Below are 15,004 nucleotides of genomic sequence, written 5' to 3'. Positions count from 1 at the left end.
CGCCATAAGTCGCTGATCGCCGCCATAAGTCACTGATCGCCGCCATAAGTCACTGATTGCCGCCATTATTAGTATAAAAAAAAACCTAAAAATCCAAGCATCTTTCCCGCCATTTGTAAACGCTATAACTTTCACGTAAACCAATTATTTACACGTATTGGGTTTTTTTTTTTAGCAAAGACATGTCACAGAATGCATTTTGACAGAAATTTATGACTAAATTTGATTTTTAAATTTTTTTTTACTGGACATGTTTTATAGCAAAAAGTTCAAAATATTGTTTTTTTTCCTCAAAATTGTCAGACTTTTTTTTTATAGCGCAAAAAATAAAAACCGCACAGGCGATCAAATACCACCGAAAGAAAGCTCCATTTGTGGGAAAAAAAGGATGTAAATTTCATTTATGTACCGTATTGCACGACCGCGCAATTGTCCGTTAAACTAGCGCAGCGCTGTATAGCAAAAAAATGTTGTAAATTGCAGTATCTATACCATAGTTTGTAGACGCTATAACTTCCACACAAAGCAATCAATATACACTTATTGGGATTTTTTTACCAAAAACATGTAGCAGAATACATTTTGACCTAAATTTATAACTAACTTTGAGTTTACTATATATTTTTTATAGCAGAAAGTAAAAAATATTGTTTTTCTTCAAAATTTTTGGCCTTTTTTTGTTTATAGCGTGAAAAATAAAAAGTGCACAGGTGATCAAATACCACCGAAAGAAAGCTCTATTTGTGTGAAAAAAAGGACGTATATTTCGTTTGGGTGCAGCATTGCATGACTGCGCAATTATCAGTTGAATTAGTGCAGCGCCGAGTAGCAAAAAGAGGCCTTGTCATTAAGGGGGGTAAATCTTCAGGAGGGCAAGTGGTTAAAGTGTTGTTTAGGTTTGACCTCATATTATATGATTTGTGGTAAATCTAAAAAAAAAATTCTCAAGAAAATTGTATAATGTATGGCCAGCCTTATTGTCAAAGCTTAATTGAACAAGCAGAAGTTAGGAGCAGATTGGCTACACTGCACAGCTGCACCAGATTCTTAGTGCTCCAGTTTTATTAAATCTCTTCCTATGTGTATCTAAACAAAACATAAATGTAATATATTGCATTTTACCAGTCCAGAGACATGGTGACTGCTATAGTTTTCTTTTTGAGCCTATTTTTCCTTTGTTTTCACCAGGTGATCCTACCAGTAACATACTTCCCTTCCTACGGTGACAACCATACTGTATCTATGGAGGAGTGTTGTCCCCCTAATATAGGACTACAGAACACCTCCACCTCTCCTCTTCTTCTTTTCCATAACTTTAAAGGGAGGGGTTCTGCAGCAGAAATAGCTGGGAACAATGCCAACTGATAATAATCAACAGAGGTATACAGGACACAAACTTATACGCTCATAAGATACCTGTCAGGATCAACAGATGCTTCTTTGCGTTACACCTCCCCACCTAGCCTCCCCCCCCCTATCTCCCCCTCATCTCTTCCCTCCTCTGACCTCGCAACCGCACTGCCCCCCTCCACACCCAAGACCCCGCTTACCGTAACCCCACCAGCTCTGCACTCCTTCAGCCCCGCTACCACTGAGGAAGTCACCAGGGTCTTCTCTGAAGCCCGCCTCACTACCTGCCCCCTAGACCCTATCCCCTCTCGACTCCTCCAGTCACCCCCCTCTTCCCTCATCTGCTCCCTCACCCACATCTTCAATCTCTCCCTCTCTACCGGCGTATTCCCCTCCCCCCTAAAGCATGCGCACATCACCCCCATACTCAAAAAGCCCTCCCTGGACCCCTCTGACCCAAACAACCTCAGACCCATCTCCCTGCTGCCACTCACTTCCAAACTCCTGGAGCGCTTAGTCTACAACCGCCTAAGCGCCCACCTAACTGACAACAACCTCCTTGATCCACTACAGTCCGGCTTCCGTCCCCTACACTCCACCGAAACCGCCCTCCTCAAAATCACCAACGACCTACTTACCGCCAAAGCCAAAGGCGACTACTCTGTCCTCCTCCTCCTGGACCTCTCCGCGGCCTTCGACACAGTTGACCACCCCCTCCTCCTTAATAAACTATTCTCCCTTGGCATCAGAGACACCGCTCTCTCCTGGTTCTCCTCTTACCTATCCCGACGCTCCTTCAGCGTTTCCTACAATGGTGCCACCTCCCCTTCCCTCCCCCTCTCTGTTGGGGTCCCCCAGGGCTCTGTCCTTGGACCCCTTCTCTTCTCCATCTACACCTCCTCCCTTGGCAAACTCATACACTCCCACGGCTTCAACTACCATCTCTATGCTGATGACACTCAAATTTACCTCTCCACCCCTCACCTCACCTCCACTTTCTCCGCCCGCATCACTCACCTCCTAAACGACATCTCTGACTGGATGTCGCTCCATTTCCTCAAACTCAACCTCTCCAAAACCGAGCTTCTCGTCTTCCCTCCTGCCCGCGCCCCCCCCCCATCCTATCCATCACTACTAACATCACCACCATCAATCCCGCCCCGCAAGCCAAAGTCCTTGGGGTCATTCTGGACTCTAACCTCTCCTTCCAACCTCATGTCAAATCACTGACAAACACATGCAGGCTCCACCTCCGCAATATCGCCAAAATACGCACCTACCTTACCCCAGACACCGCTAAACTACTTGTGCACTCCCTGATTATCTCACGCCTTGACTACTGCAACTCCCTCCTCACCGGCCTACCCCAGTGCAAACTCTCCCCGCTTCAGACCATCCTGAACTCAGCTGCCAGACTCATCCACCTCACCAGCCGCTCCACCTCTGCCACCCCCCTCTGCCTCTCCCTCCACTGGCTCCCTATCGCCCAACGCATCAAATTCAAACTACTCACTCTGACCTACAAAGCCATTCACAACACTGCCCCTAACTACCTCACCGACCTGATTCCCAAGTACCACCCTACCCGTACCCTTCGCTCTTCACAGGACCTCCTTCTATCTTGCTCCCTGGTCTCCTCCTCACACGCACGTCTGCAAGACTTCTCCAGGTCCTCCCCCATCCTCTGGAACTCACTACCCCAATCCATCAGACTGTCACCTTCCCTCCTCACCTTCAGGCGCTCCCTGAAAACCCACCTCTTCAGGGAAGCCTACCCCACCCTCACCTAACTGCTGCTCTCCTTCATTCCTCCTACCACTCCATCCCCCACAGCCACTTCCTCCTGTACCACTACCCCCTCCCTCCCAGATTGTACGCTCGAAAGAGTAGGGCCCTCTTACCCCTCGTGTGCTGTTCGTAGCTGCTGTAATGTTTCATGTATTGTCCCCCCCTCTATTGTACAGCGCTGAGCAAACCCTTTGGCGCTATATAAACTCAATGTAATGTAATGTAATGTAATGTAATGTTACACAGAAATAAAAAAAAACAAAAAAAACTTTCAAGCGGTATGTTTATCGCTGGAGTTGAGGTATGGATATTATTGCATGGGTACAATGGTCCAGCTTGCAATACTATGCATGTCCCATACATGGCTAATCCCTGTGGAAGCTGGAAAATCACTGCAGTTACACAATTGTTACATTTGGGAATGCCAGAATGTACTAAGGTGATTGCTGCTGGTTCTCGGGTAGGTTGGTGATTTCACAATCTCCACCTTGTCCAATCAGAGAACGTCTGCATCAATTAAGAAATTGTATAGTGTTCTCTGAGTGGCACCTGTGCCAAGCGTGCAACCTCCTGTGTTCACTAAACTGAAAGGCAGCCGCTCAGCTTAGGAACAGAACAGAAAGCTAGTGATGATCATCGTAGTAGTGGTGGCTACTACAGTGATTCCTAGTTTCCAGGGGATCCCACAGGTATGAAACATGCATACTTCCATTGGTCCACACAGTAAAAACATCAGACCAAAGGGTGGCAGTGAAGAGATGTTCATAGTTAGGGCCAGGGGCGGACTGACAACTCATGGAGCCCCCGGGCAATAGGGGATCATGGGACCCCTGTGTTCTTGCCCAAACTCAAAAAAGCCTATGAAAAAGGTACCAGGGGCATCTCATGGGGCCCCCTACTGACCCCGGGCCCTCGGGCAGTGCCCAAGTTTCCAAATGGTCAGTCCACCCCTGGTTAGGGCTCATGTACACGGCACGTTTGGAAAACTCTTCTGAAAGATGGAAACTGACTGCTGGAGAACGTAGGTTAAAAAATGTCTGTTTAGCTATGTTTGCATACCATGTTTATGCACGTTTGCGTTTAGAAGCGTTTTTTTAACCACTTGCCTACCAGGCACTTTTACCCCCTTCCTGCCCAGGTCAATTTTCAGCTTTCAGTGCTGTCGCACTTTGAAAGACAATTGCTCGGTCATGCAACATTGTACTCATATCATTTTTTTCACACAAATAGAGCTTTTTTTGGTGATGTTTAATCACCACTGGGTTTTTAATTTTTTTCATAAACGAAAAAGAGCAAAAAAAAAGGGGTTCTTTGTTTCTTTTATAAAGTTTTGCAAACGTAATTTTTTTCCTTCACTGATGTGCGTTGATGAGGCTGCACTGATAGGCAGCACTGATGGCCACTGATGAGGTGACACTGATTGGCAGCACTGTTTGGAACTGATGGGCAGCACTGTTTGGAACTGATGGGCACTTTTGCAGCTGCACTGATAATAAGGGCACTGATAATAAGGGCACTGATTATCAGTGCAGATGTCTCCTTTAACAGTTACCTGTTATCAGCAGTACTTTCCTGACACTGTGACAGCGTCAGGAAAGTACTGCCAATAACCAGTAAGGGTATTTACACAGTGGTCAGCTGTGATTGGACACAGCTGATCACGTGGTCTAAGGTCGCTTGGCTTTTTACCATGTCGTGATCAGCTGTGGTGTCCAAAGGACATAGTGATCAAAGCAACGCCGGGTGTGTGCTGCTGGGGCGCGCTCTGGGAAGACGTCATATGACGCCCTCCCAGAACTAGACAACCGCACTGTAGCTGTCATTCGGCTATAGCGCAGTAGGGAAGTGGTTACGATAACCTCAGGAGACCTTCCAAATTACCCAGAATGCACTAAAAAACAGTAAAAAATTAACTATTTCAGACATTTTGAGAGAAATAGAGAGAGCAGAAGCAGAGAGAGCAGTATGTGTTGAGATGACCTGTCTTTTCTGGTTGTATTCACTATGGATCCCATCATGAGCATAATGCAGCACGTTCTACCATTTTTTCCTTCACGCAAAACCTGGAACTGACTGTGCTGGTGTACCGGGTCCATTTGAATCCATGGAAAACACTTTGCATGCATTTCTGATGATGAAAAAAGGCTCTGGACAGCATCTGGATATGGAACAGTTAAAAAACGCTTCTAAACACAAACGCTTATAAACGCAGGGGCGTATTTACCACAAGGCAAACAAGGCACTTGCCTAGGGTGGCATTTTTTCAGGGGGGCAGCACTTCCTCTCAGAAGAAGGGATGAAAGAAGGGACACGTGTGCCATGGGAACCAGGTGGGATCCAAGAGAGGCTGTGGACTGCTTGATGGTGTATGTAGAGCCTGACTCCTGTTCCCAGAGATGTTCGGAGCTTTGAAGATGAGTGTGGAAGGCTCTCCTGAGTGGGGGCAGAGGTGTTGTTGGTCAATATCTGGCTCTCTCCGCAGGAGGGGGAAGGGGCGGTGTTGGTCAGTGTCCATTGGGGCAGACGATTTTTGTTTTGCCTAGGGCAGCACAAAACCTAAATACACCACTGTATAAACGTGGTTAACCGCATTTACATGCATTTACAAGCATTTGGCGTTTGAAATGCTGATAAAATCTACTCCTGAACGCAAGTTTGGTGCATTAAAAAAAACGACTGTAAACTCAACTGCCTGTAAACGACTGTAAACGACTGTAAACGACTATGTGTACATGGACACATAGGAAAAAATTAGGGAGGGTTTAGGGGCTGCTAAAAAAAATGCAGAAAAGCTCCTGTACGTGAGTTTATCAGCTGCAGTGTACATGAGCCCTTAAGACGGAAGTATTATTCTCCAGAAAGAGTACTTGATGCTTCGACAGACATCCAGCATAAATTGTGAGTAAATCACCAGTAAGTGAATGTAAGGGCTATCTATACACAAAAAGAATTAAAATATTTACAAAATGCAGGATCACTTTTTTCCTCTTCCATCTGTCTACTTTGTTTTCATGTAATAGCAGCATTTTTATTGGTATGTAAATGTGTACTTTGTGTCAAAAGTCAGCTGCTGAACCCTCATTTCCATTTCTAATCATTCCACCTAGTTATTGATAAGGACTGAGACTAGAGGCATGTTGGCTAATACTTGTCAGCAAAAACCGGTGTTAAATGTTTCCGGTACAGAAGGCATGGCAGTAACCAAGGAGCCCTAGTAGTTTATCTGAAATCTGATGGGAGGAGGGGTTGAGTGGGGGTGTCCATGGAGACAGCACTAAAAAGTCAGGATAAAAATGTTAAAGTATTAGCACAGGGTGGTCAACCCAGCCATCAGAGTTGCAGTAGGCATGGAGTATTGGGGGAGGGTGGGGAGTAATCGAGTCACGGTTGCCAGGCAGACAGGAATTTGTCATCGGTAATTTTTTATTAACTAGCATCCCTGGGGATTTCCATGCATAGGTGATCGTTAGTTTGGTTGCCATAAATATGTGCATTATTAATATTAGGTCCACACTGCTACAATACGGTTTTGATGCAATTATATAGTGCTACTTCGATGCAACTTTGATAAGGTTTGTATGATTTATGGGGTCAAAATTGCACTGGAATCGCACCAAAGTAGTAAAGGAAACTGTTCCAATATTTCCCCAATGGTGATTGTATTGATGTGAACATGGTAATGAGGGATTCAGTGAGCGCTAACCGACACAGCAGCTGATACACTAAAAAGGAAAAACCATCAACCTTCAAACAGACAATATAAGATAGATAGTGCAGCGCTAGATGATATATGACTGTACCAGTATTGAAGATGGTGCAATATCCCTTGCTTAAATGTCAACAGATGTGGACCACATACATTATATGTGACCACACACACTGTATGTAGCCTTCCCAAGAACTGAAAAAAGGGAAATAGTGACGTGAACTTCACACAACTTCACTTCACAATAAAAAACGCACAATATGAATGCACAATACAGTCCAGTCATCAAAGAAACACAGATAAGTGTATCTCGATAAGATCCTTATGATGCATGTAGTCCGGCGATCTGCAGAAGAAATGAATAAATTGCGCACTCACCGGAAGCACAATTTAAATTATGCGTTTGTGTCTCATACACCAAAGATCACTCCGACTGTAGATGAAGGGAAGCTCTGAACAGGTGGTTCTGTGATGAAAGGTAACACATCTGGGGATTCCTTCTGGCAGACAGGCTCCAAAACAGGATCAGCTGAATATTTCTCTGGGCCTTGGGGTAATCACCTGGTGGTCCTGAGGAATTGAATGCTCGATGTGGAGCAAAAAGGAATACCCATAGTGTAGTATTTAAATCAAATTTTAAAAAGATTTATTTTATATTATAACAAAAACACTTAACATGAGTATGAGAATAAAATCAATCCTTCTGATGATGTACGTGTGATACAAAACACGCGTCAAGGAGGAGCCCCTGCTAGCCGTGACGCCAAGCCGCCGGATCAAGGGGGTCCGGCGGCCTCTCTTCTATACCAGCTGGTCAGTGTGTCATTCATGATATCCTTAGTGCACAAGGATTGATTTTATTCTCATACTCATGTTAAGTGTTTTTGTTCTAATATAAAATAAATCTTTTTAAAATTTGATTTAAATACTACACTATGGGTATTCCTTTTTGCTCCACATCGAGCATTCAATTCCTCAGGACCACCAGGTGATTACCCCAAGGCCCAGAGAAATATTCAGCTGATCCTGTTTTGGAGCCTGTCTGCCAGAAGGAATCCCCAGATGTGTTACCTTTCATCACAGAACCACCTGTTCAGAGCTTCCCTTCATCTACAGTCGGAGTGATCTTTGGTGTATGAGACACAAACGCACAATTTAAACTGTGCTTCCGGTGAGTGCGCAATTTATTCATTTCTTCTGCACATCGCCGGACTACATGCATCATAAGGATCTTATCGAGATACACTTATCTGTGTTTCTTTGATGACTGGACTGTATTGTGCATTCATATTGTGCGTTTTGTATTGTGAAGTGAAGTTGTGTGAAGTTCACGTCACTATTTCCCTTTTTTCAGCTCTTGGGAAGGTCACATACAGTGTGTGTGGTCACATATAATGTATGTGGTCCACATCTGTTGACATTTAAGCAAGGGATATTGCACCATCTTCAATACTGGTACAGTCATATATCATCTAGCGCTGCACTATCTATCTTGTATTGATGTGAACAGACACTGTTGAAAACGTTATTTCCCTTGTTGAGTTGCATCTGCAATTGCAGTAGTGTGAACCAGACCTAAGGAAAGTGTGTGTCAGGAAACATTTGTCAACGGCTTATGAAGGAGGGCTTCCCATGTATCTCTCCGGAGGTTCACCTGTAAGACCGTGTTAACCAGAGTGTAAACTCTGATCTACAGGCGGTGCACCTTTGGGCAGGTCCTTCATATGTGGGACATATTGCCCATGTCCTGACATCCCCTAAAACAGGTGGTGGGGAAAGAAGGAATACATTTACATTGTTTGAGCTGGAGTGAAGTACCAGTGAGAAAGCACTTTGAAGGAGTTTTCTAGCACTTGTACATTACAAGAGCTTTTAAGTGTACCCTGCCAGATGTTCGTCCAATCTGCCAAAAGGAGAGAGCTACCAAAGTCTTGTTCCCTTCAGGAGCAATAAAGGGGAGTGGCATGGAGGACATTGCCTTTGATTGAAGAGTAGATGAGAGACAACACCTTCCTTGTTGTAGAGTCATTTTTACAAAAGGACTCAAAGGCAGTAATTGTTTTAGGGGAGTCGTTGCCCTTCAGTTGGGACTCAACAAAGTGGCGCAGTTGGATGTAGAGGAAAATGCTGGGGGCTTTATAGGATTCTTGTAATTGTGGAAACAGATGGATGCCCCAGTCTGTTAGCAAGGAATATACTGTAGTGTACCCATGAGATATCCACCATCTGAAGGGGAGTGTATCGTCCATCCCTGGAGGGAACAGAGGGCTGTGGAAGGATGTAATAAAGGAAGGAGGAGAGAGAGCAAGTAGACCAAAATATTTATAGCATCCTAGGCTGACAGGGTGTTGGATAGGACTGCATTGAGATGTGTGGGCATAGATGGAGTGGAATCCACATTAAGGAGGATAGGGGGATTGAATGAACGGCCAGGACATCTAGGAGGACCATTAGGGGCAAGTCTGTCTTGGAATGAAGTTGAACCAATGGTGTTATCTGAGCTGTCTTGTAGTAGTATGCAATGTTTGGTACACCCAGGCCTCTGCTGAGCTTGCAATCTCACTTGGTTTTCAAATTGACTTTTGTCAAGCAGTGTGGTGCTTGCAGGGCCACCCATGGCTCGAATTGTGAATGATCCAGCAGAAATTGGCCACATTTTGAGCTGTCTGTGGCCAGCTTACGACAGGAAGGATAGAGAGGCTTCTGCTATGTGGGCTGTGGTTGACAGCCTGGCTTCACCTCCTCTATGCTACCTGAAGACAATATGGTGGAGACCAGCAGTGGAATAAGTGGGTCTCCGGGAACAGACTTAAGCAGATTTGTTTTCACTGCCAGAGAGATTTTTCTTTATACTGATTGCCAGGGAGATGTTTAAAAGCTATATAGTACATATTTGCCAGTGCCGTTTGTACACATTTACAAAAGAATGGGTTGCTTTAGAGATCATGAAAACCACCTCAATTAAATGTTAGGCCTAAGGCAAATACGGAATGCAGAACCTAAATTCAATGCTGACTGCGTTGCTTGCTGCCAGCTTCTAGTACCAGCCATAAGAAGTTTGTTAGCAGCCTTTCACATCACTAGGGGGCCTGCCATCTCCTGTTCTGATGACAACTGTGAAAAATGGGATTTCCCATCACTTTTTGCCCCAGGGCAAACAGAGAGGATGAGTCTCCTAGCAATAAAAAATCTCACAGATGTTTTATTTCCCACTCTATAAAAAGGGAAAAAAAGTTCTGGCTATAGATGCAATGTAAACTATAAGAATAACCAAAACCTTTTTTTTTAATACTCTTGGATACAGTGTGGCTGGGTTAGAACCATTGTCATTTTTTTTTGCTTTTCAGATGGGGTGATTCACCCATCTGTTTGTCATTGTGGCAAGTAGCCATTGCGCCTGGCAAACAGTGATAGGAAATCCAAATATTTTGAGTTGTCCAAGGTAAATTAGTGCAGCGCTGATATGTGAAAAACACCATACCTATAATCCTCTATATGACAGGATATCAATATAATAAGCAATATCCAAAATACCCCAAAACATTGAAAACCAGATACATAATCTTAAGAGCACAAAACAGTATGAAGTGCAAAACTATAATGCATGCAGAAAAAGTTCACATGATTTCAAGTTGCAAATGCTAATCAATAAGTTTTCATGAAAGAAAGTTTATTGAGGTAGTATAAAGTTGCAGATTGTAATCAATTTTTCTGATTACTACAAGAGTATCAGGTTCCTCCTCTTGCTCCAAAAACACAGCTGTTTGTGCACCACCACCAGATGTGCTCTCACCTCATAGCTATGACCTCCCACCAGGGGCGGACTGACCATTTGGAAACTCGGGCACTGCCCGAGGGCCCGGGGTCAGTAGGGGGCCCCATGAGATGCCCCTGGTACCTTTTTCCTAGGCTTTTTTGAGTTTGGGCAAGGACACAGGGGCCCCATGATCCCCTATTGCCTGGGGGCCCCATGAGTTGTCAGTCCGCCCCTGCCTCCCACATATGTGTTTGGTCATCATGCGCTTTTGTCCAACCCAGCGGACTGTGTTATCCTCTTTGATAATGATCACACCATCAACAACATGGCTCTTTCCAGCAATGTATCCGCTGAATCGCACCAAATATGAACAGCCCAAAATTTGATGTACAAAAGCTCCGTAATGTAGACAGCGACAGATCAATGAAGAAACACTTGCCGACTGGTGTATGGACATTATGATTTCACCCAAGCCCAGATGTTCTATGTCCCACTCTATAAAAATGGAAAAAAGTTCTAGCTAGAGATGCAATTTAAGGTGTTACTAAACCCACAACAGTAAAATCCATCTCTATATGCAGTAACCCCAGGTTCACACCTATGCATTTTGTGTTTTGCAGAAACTCAGTACAGTCCATTTAACATGATTTCCTATGGCACATGTTCACATTTCCTCGTTTTCACCCGGTGCGTTTTTTTGGAAAGGATCAGGGACTTTTTTGAATGCAAAAAGTTGCGTTTTTGGTTCTATAGACTTCAATGGAAACGCTGAAGAAAAGCATGTAGTGCATTTTTGCTGCTTTTTTAATACATTTTTGCCATGTTTTTGTTGGCTGTAGGGTAGGAAGTGGCTGCAGGACAGGAAGTGGCTGTAGGACAGGAAGTGGCTGTAGGGTAGGAAGTGGCTGCAGGACAGGAAGTGGCTGTAGGACAGGAAGTGGCTGCAGGACAGGAAGTGGCTGTAGGACAGGAAGTGGCTGAAGGGATTAGCTTTGGGTTTAGCTCAGCCACGAGTCCAACCTCAACCCAGCCTGTTCTTAGAATGGGCCAACAACCTGGCCAGTTTGCCCCCCTCCTATCAGCAGGAAGGCATTCGTTTACCAGAAATATCCCACTGGTTGATAGATTCCCACTGGCTTGTTTTAAATTGTAAATAATCAGGTGGGGGTCCCTGGTGATATAATTGGCCAAATGTGGTCAGCAGTGTGGGACAGCATTGTTGTGTCGATAGGCCACTCATCATCATTAATGTTGGATTCACATCACTGAATGATGTGATTGACCTTTGATTTAAAATGCAGGACATTGTTTCCTTTTTTAGAGATTTTGTTTTTAAGGACTTTTTCTGTGGTGTAACAAGGGGTCATTCACTTATAGGGGAGGTCTGGATATCTGGGGACCCTTTTATTCCAGATTCAGATAAGTCCCCCCCCACACCCACTATATCCACCAGAACAGCAATGTGGGGACGAGGCTGTTGTCCTTATTGATGTGGTTTTGCTGCCCCCCCCCCAACTTCCCACCCCCTTTGCCCCCCTTGCAAACCTCCCATTGTTTAGGGCTTGAGGCCTGGTATGATTCAGGAGAAGGAAAGCCACAATTTCGCTCTCCCATATTTCCTGGTAAGCCAGGATGCATACCTGGACCAGAGTCTTGTATGGAGTTTTAGGGGAGGGGGCAACACCATTTTTTTGTTTGATTGTTTTAACTTAAAGTGGAGTTCCGGTCATTTTTGTGTTTATTAAGAGTCAGCAGCTACAAAAACTGTAGCTGCTGACTTTTAACAAACGCACACTGAGCTATGTGCTCACCTGCACCATCCCTTCTCTCCTTCTCTCCCCGGCGCCGGCATCACAACTGTGGGCACCTGGCTGTGACAGCTTGCGGCTTCACAGCTGAATGCCCACTGCGCATGCACATTTTAATTGGTCTGGCAGTCTTCTGGGACCTGTGAAGGTTCCCAGGAGTCTATGGGAGGAAGGAGGGGGCCAAACTTCCGAACGGAGCCAGAAGTGGGAGCGGGTACCTGTCAAAAATAGGTACGCGCTCCCCCCTAAAAGGTGCCAGATATGGCAGTGGAGGGGGGGAGGCAAATAAGCAGAGCTTCCGCTTTTGAGTGGAATTCCGCTTTAAATGGACAGCACACAATTTTGGGAAGTGTGTACTTTTCCTTTAAGGAAAAAAAATTGGGGACGGGTGACCCACTGTTTTTTTTTTCCTTTGGGAATTTACCTTGCAAGGGAAGGAGGCTGGGGGATAGTTATCTGTAACTTGGCAGTGAAGTACTGAATGGCAGGAATTTTGTAGTATTGGTCCTTCATCAGGGAGTGGACTAATTTCGATCAATCTATGACCATTCATGTTCGTGAGAAGTTCATCTAATGATAGACTTCTCACAAATGGACTTGTTAAAAAAATTTTGTTAGATCGGCGCTGCAGTCAGTAGGTTGCAGCTCTGGTTAGTGCGAAGGAGAACCTGCTGTCAGAATACAATAACTTTCCTCTAGCCACCTCCCTTGGGTGAATGGGGGAATCCATTTAGTTTTTTTTTTTTTCGATCAGCTTGCTAGAGGATCAAAAAAAGTGATCTATCTATGGGCAGATTTTTTTTTTAAAATGAACTGATTCATGATAATTTTGCCATTTAATGTAATATAATTTAGTCTTGTCATTAAGAGTAGTCATCTCCCAGGAAGTCCTCAACCCTTTACCTACATGGCCGCTAACATTTTAAAATAGAAACATTATCACATCTTGCATGTTCATGGTCTGGGATGATCACCAAATGCTAAACCTCTGTTTGTGACTTGTTAATTAACACTGAGAACTAAGCAAACATCAAAATACACAGTTGAGATACATATATATAATACATAACTGTTCTACCTGCCAAATGATGTATATCTGGTCACCTCTGTCAGATAGCACAAGCAGGTCACTGACCTCATTTTCCTCCATTGCAGATAAGCAGTACAACTTGGTCACTGATCTTTCTTCACCCTGTTTATTGAATAGTGAATGAGCATTGCAAAACTGATCAGGTCATCCCTCTGCTTTACCTCCTGTCAGCAAGATTCCCATTTTAGATGGACAGTACCGTGCAATGAATTTCTGGCTCTCCTTCTCCCAGTATAAGAGTAACTGTAAAGGAAATTATTGGAAGCCAAAGTCTAGACAGTAGGCAGTACAGTGGCTGAGTGGTTAGCACTGCTGCCTAGCAGAACTAGGGTCATTGGTTCAAATCCCAACCACGGCACTACCTGCCTGGAGTTTGCATGTTCTCCCTGTGCCTGCGTGGGTTTCCTCCGGGGTCTCTGGCTTCCTCCCACACTCCAAAGACATGGTAGGTTAATTGACTCCTGTCTAAGTTGGCCTTAGGAATCTTAGATTGTATGCTCCTTGAGGGTTAGGGACTGATGTGAATGTACAATATACTGTGTGTAAAGTGCTGTGTAAATTGACAGCGCTATATAAGTACCTGTAATAATAATACAGTTAATGATTTTTTCTACTTAACACAAACCTGGATTGAATGGTAACCTTTTATATCTTTCTAGAGGTTAGCTTTTGTTATAAAACACATTTATTTTTAAATGCTGCTGCACAATAAATTTTCATTTAAGCCCCCACATGAAACAAATCTGATTTACTATGGGAAAAAAAAGAGTCTTGAAATTTTTAGTCAATTTTCAAAGTATTAAATTTATCAATTTTCAATGTTTAAAGTATGCGTGTCTGTCTCTGGAATTCTGAGGCATGTGAAAATGATGTATGTGTATGATATAATATAAAATCACTTTGCAATGTAGCATAATGCAATATATTACAATTGTAAATTAATTAATGGAATATATGGTAATTCCCTCCTGAGATGCCTGAGCTATTACTGCTATTGTGCTGTTTTCCCAGACCTAGGCCCAGGTCATCACACTAATCTGCGAAGCAAAACTTTACCCTTTGGACCTTTTGCAATGTGCTCTGAACTTCTAAACACAATACCTCAGCTGGTTTTCCTGCCTATATAAATTCAGGTCCAAAGCAAAAGTCTCATTCTCTCTTTGGGGCACAAAACCAGCAGCCAGGATTGGCGAGATAGGAGTTAAAGGGTGCCTGAGAGCTTCTACAGCTCATCATGGGCACTAGGACACTCTTACTTCTTGTGCTGTTCACCAGCAGCTGCACGTTTGCCCGTAAGTATTGGATTATTGTACCACAGATGTGTTTAATATCAAATCTCTATATGCTTGAGAATGCTGGCATTCATATGAGTGCCACCAGTGAGCCCCACTGGTTTTCATTATGCTAATATATATATATATTTGTTTCTTGCTGATAAAATAATAAGAACATAATAATAATAGTGTGTATATATATATATATATATATATATATATATCTATATA

General features: G+C 43.9%; 1 protein-coding gene across 1 annotated transcript in view; it reads left to right on the top strand.

Annotated features, from left to right (window-relative positions):
- The first annotated feature begins 14,683 nt into the window (after positions 1-14,683).
- APOB (apolipoprotein B) overlaps positions 14,684-15,004 on the top strand; it is a 45,828-nt gene continuing 45,507 nt past the window's right edge. Inside the window, exon 1 of the mRNA XM_089657357.1 lies at positions 14,684-14,791. Coding sequence (XP_089513483.1) covers positions 14,734-14,791 — 58 coding nt within the window. The 5' untranslated portion in view covers positions 14,684-14,733. The remainder of the gene's footprint in view (positions 14,792-15,004) is intronic.

This window comes from Staurois parvus, unplaced genomic scaffold, assembly GCF_062004578.1.
Source record: "Staurois parvus isolate SC_StPar_1 unplaced genomic scaffold, SC_StPar_1.0 ptg000985l, whole genome shotgun sequence".
NCBI lineage: Eukaryota > Metazoa > Chordata > Amphibia > Anura > Ranidae > Staurois > Staurois parvus.
Note: the sequence above shows the minus strand (reverse complement) of the source record. Positions and strands in the feature narration are given on the sequence as shown.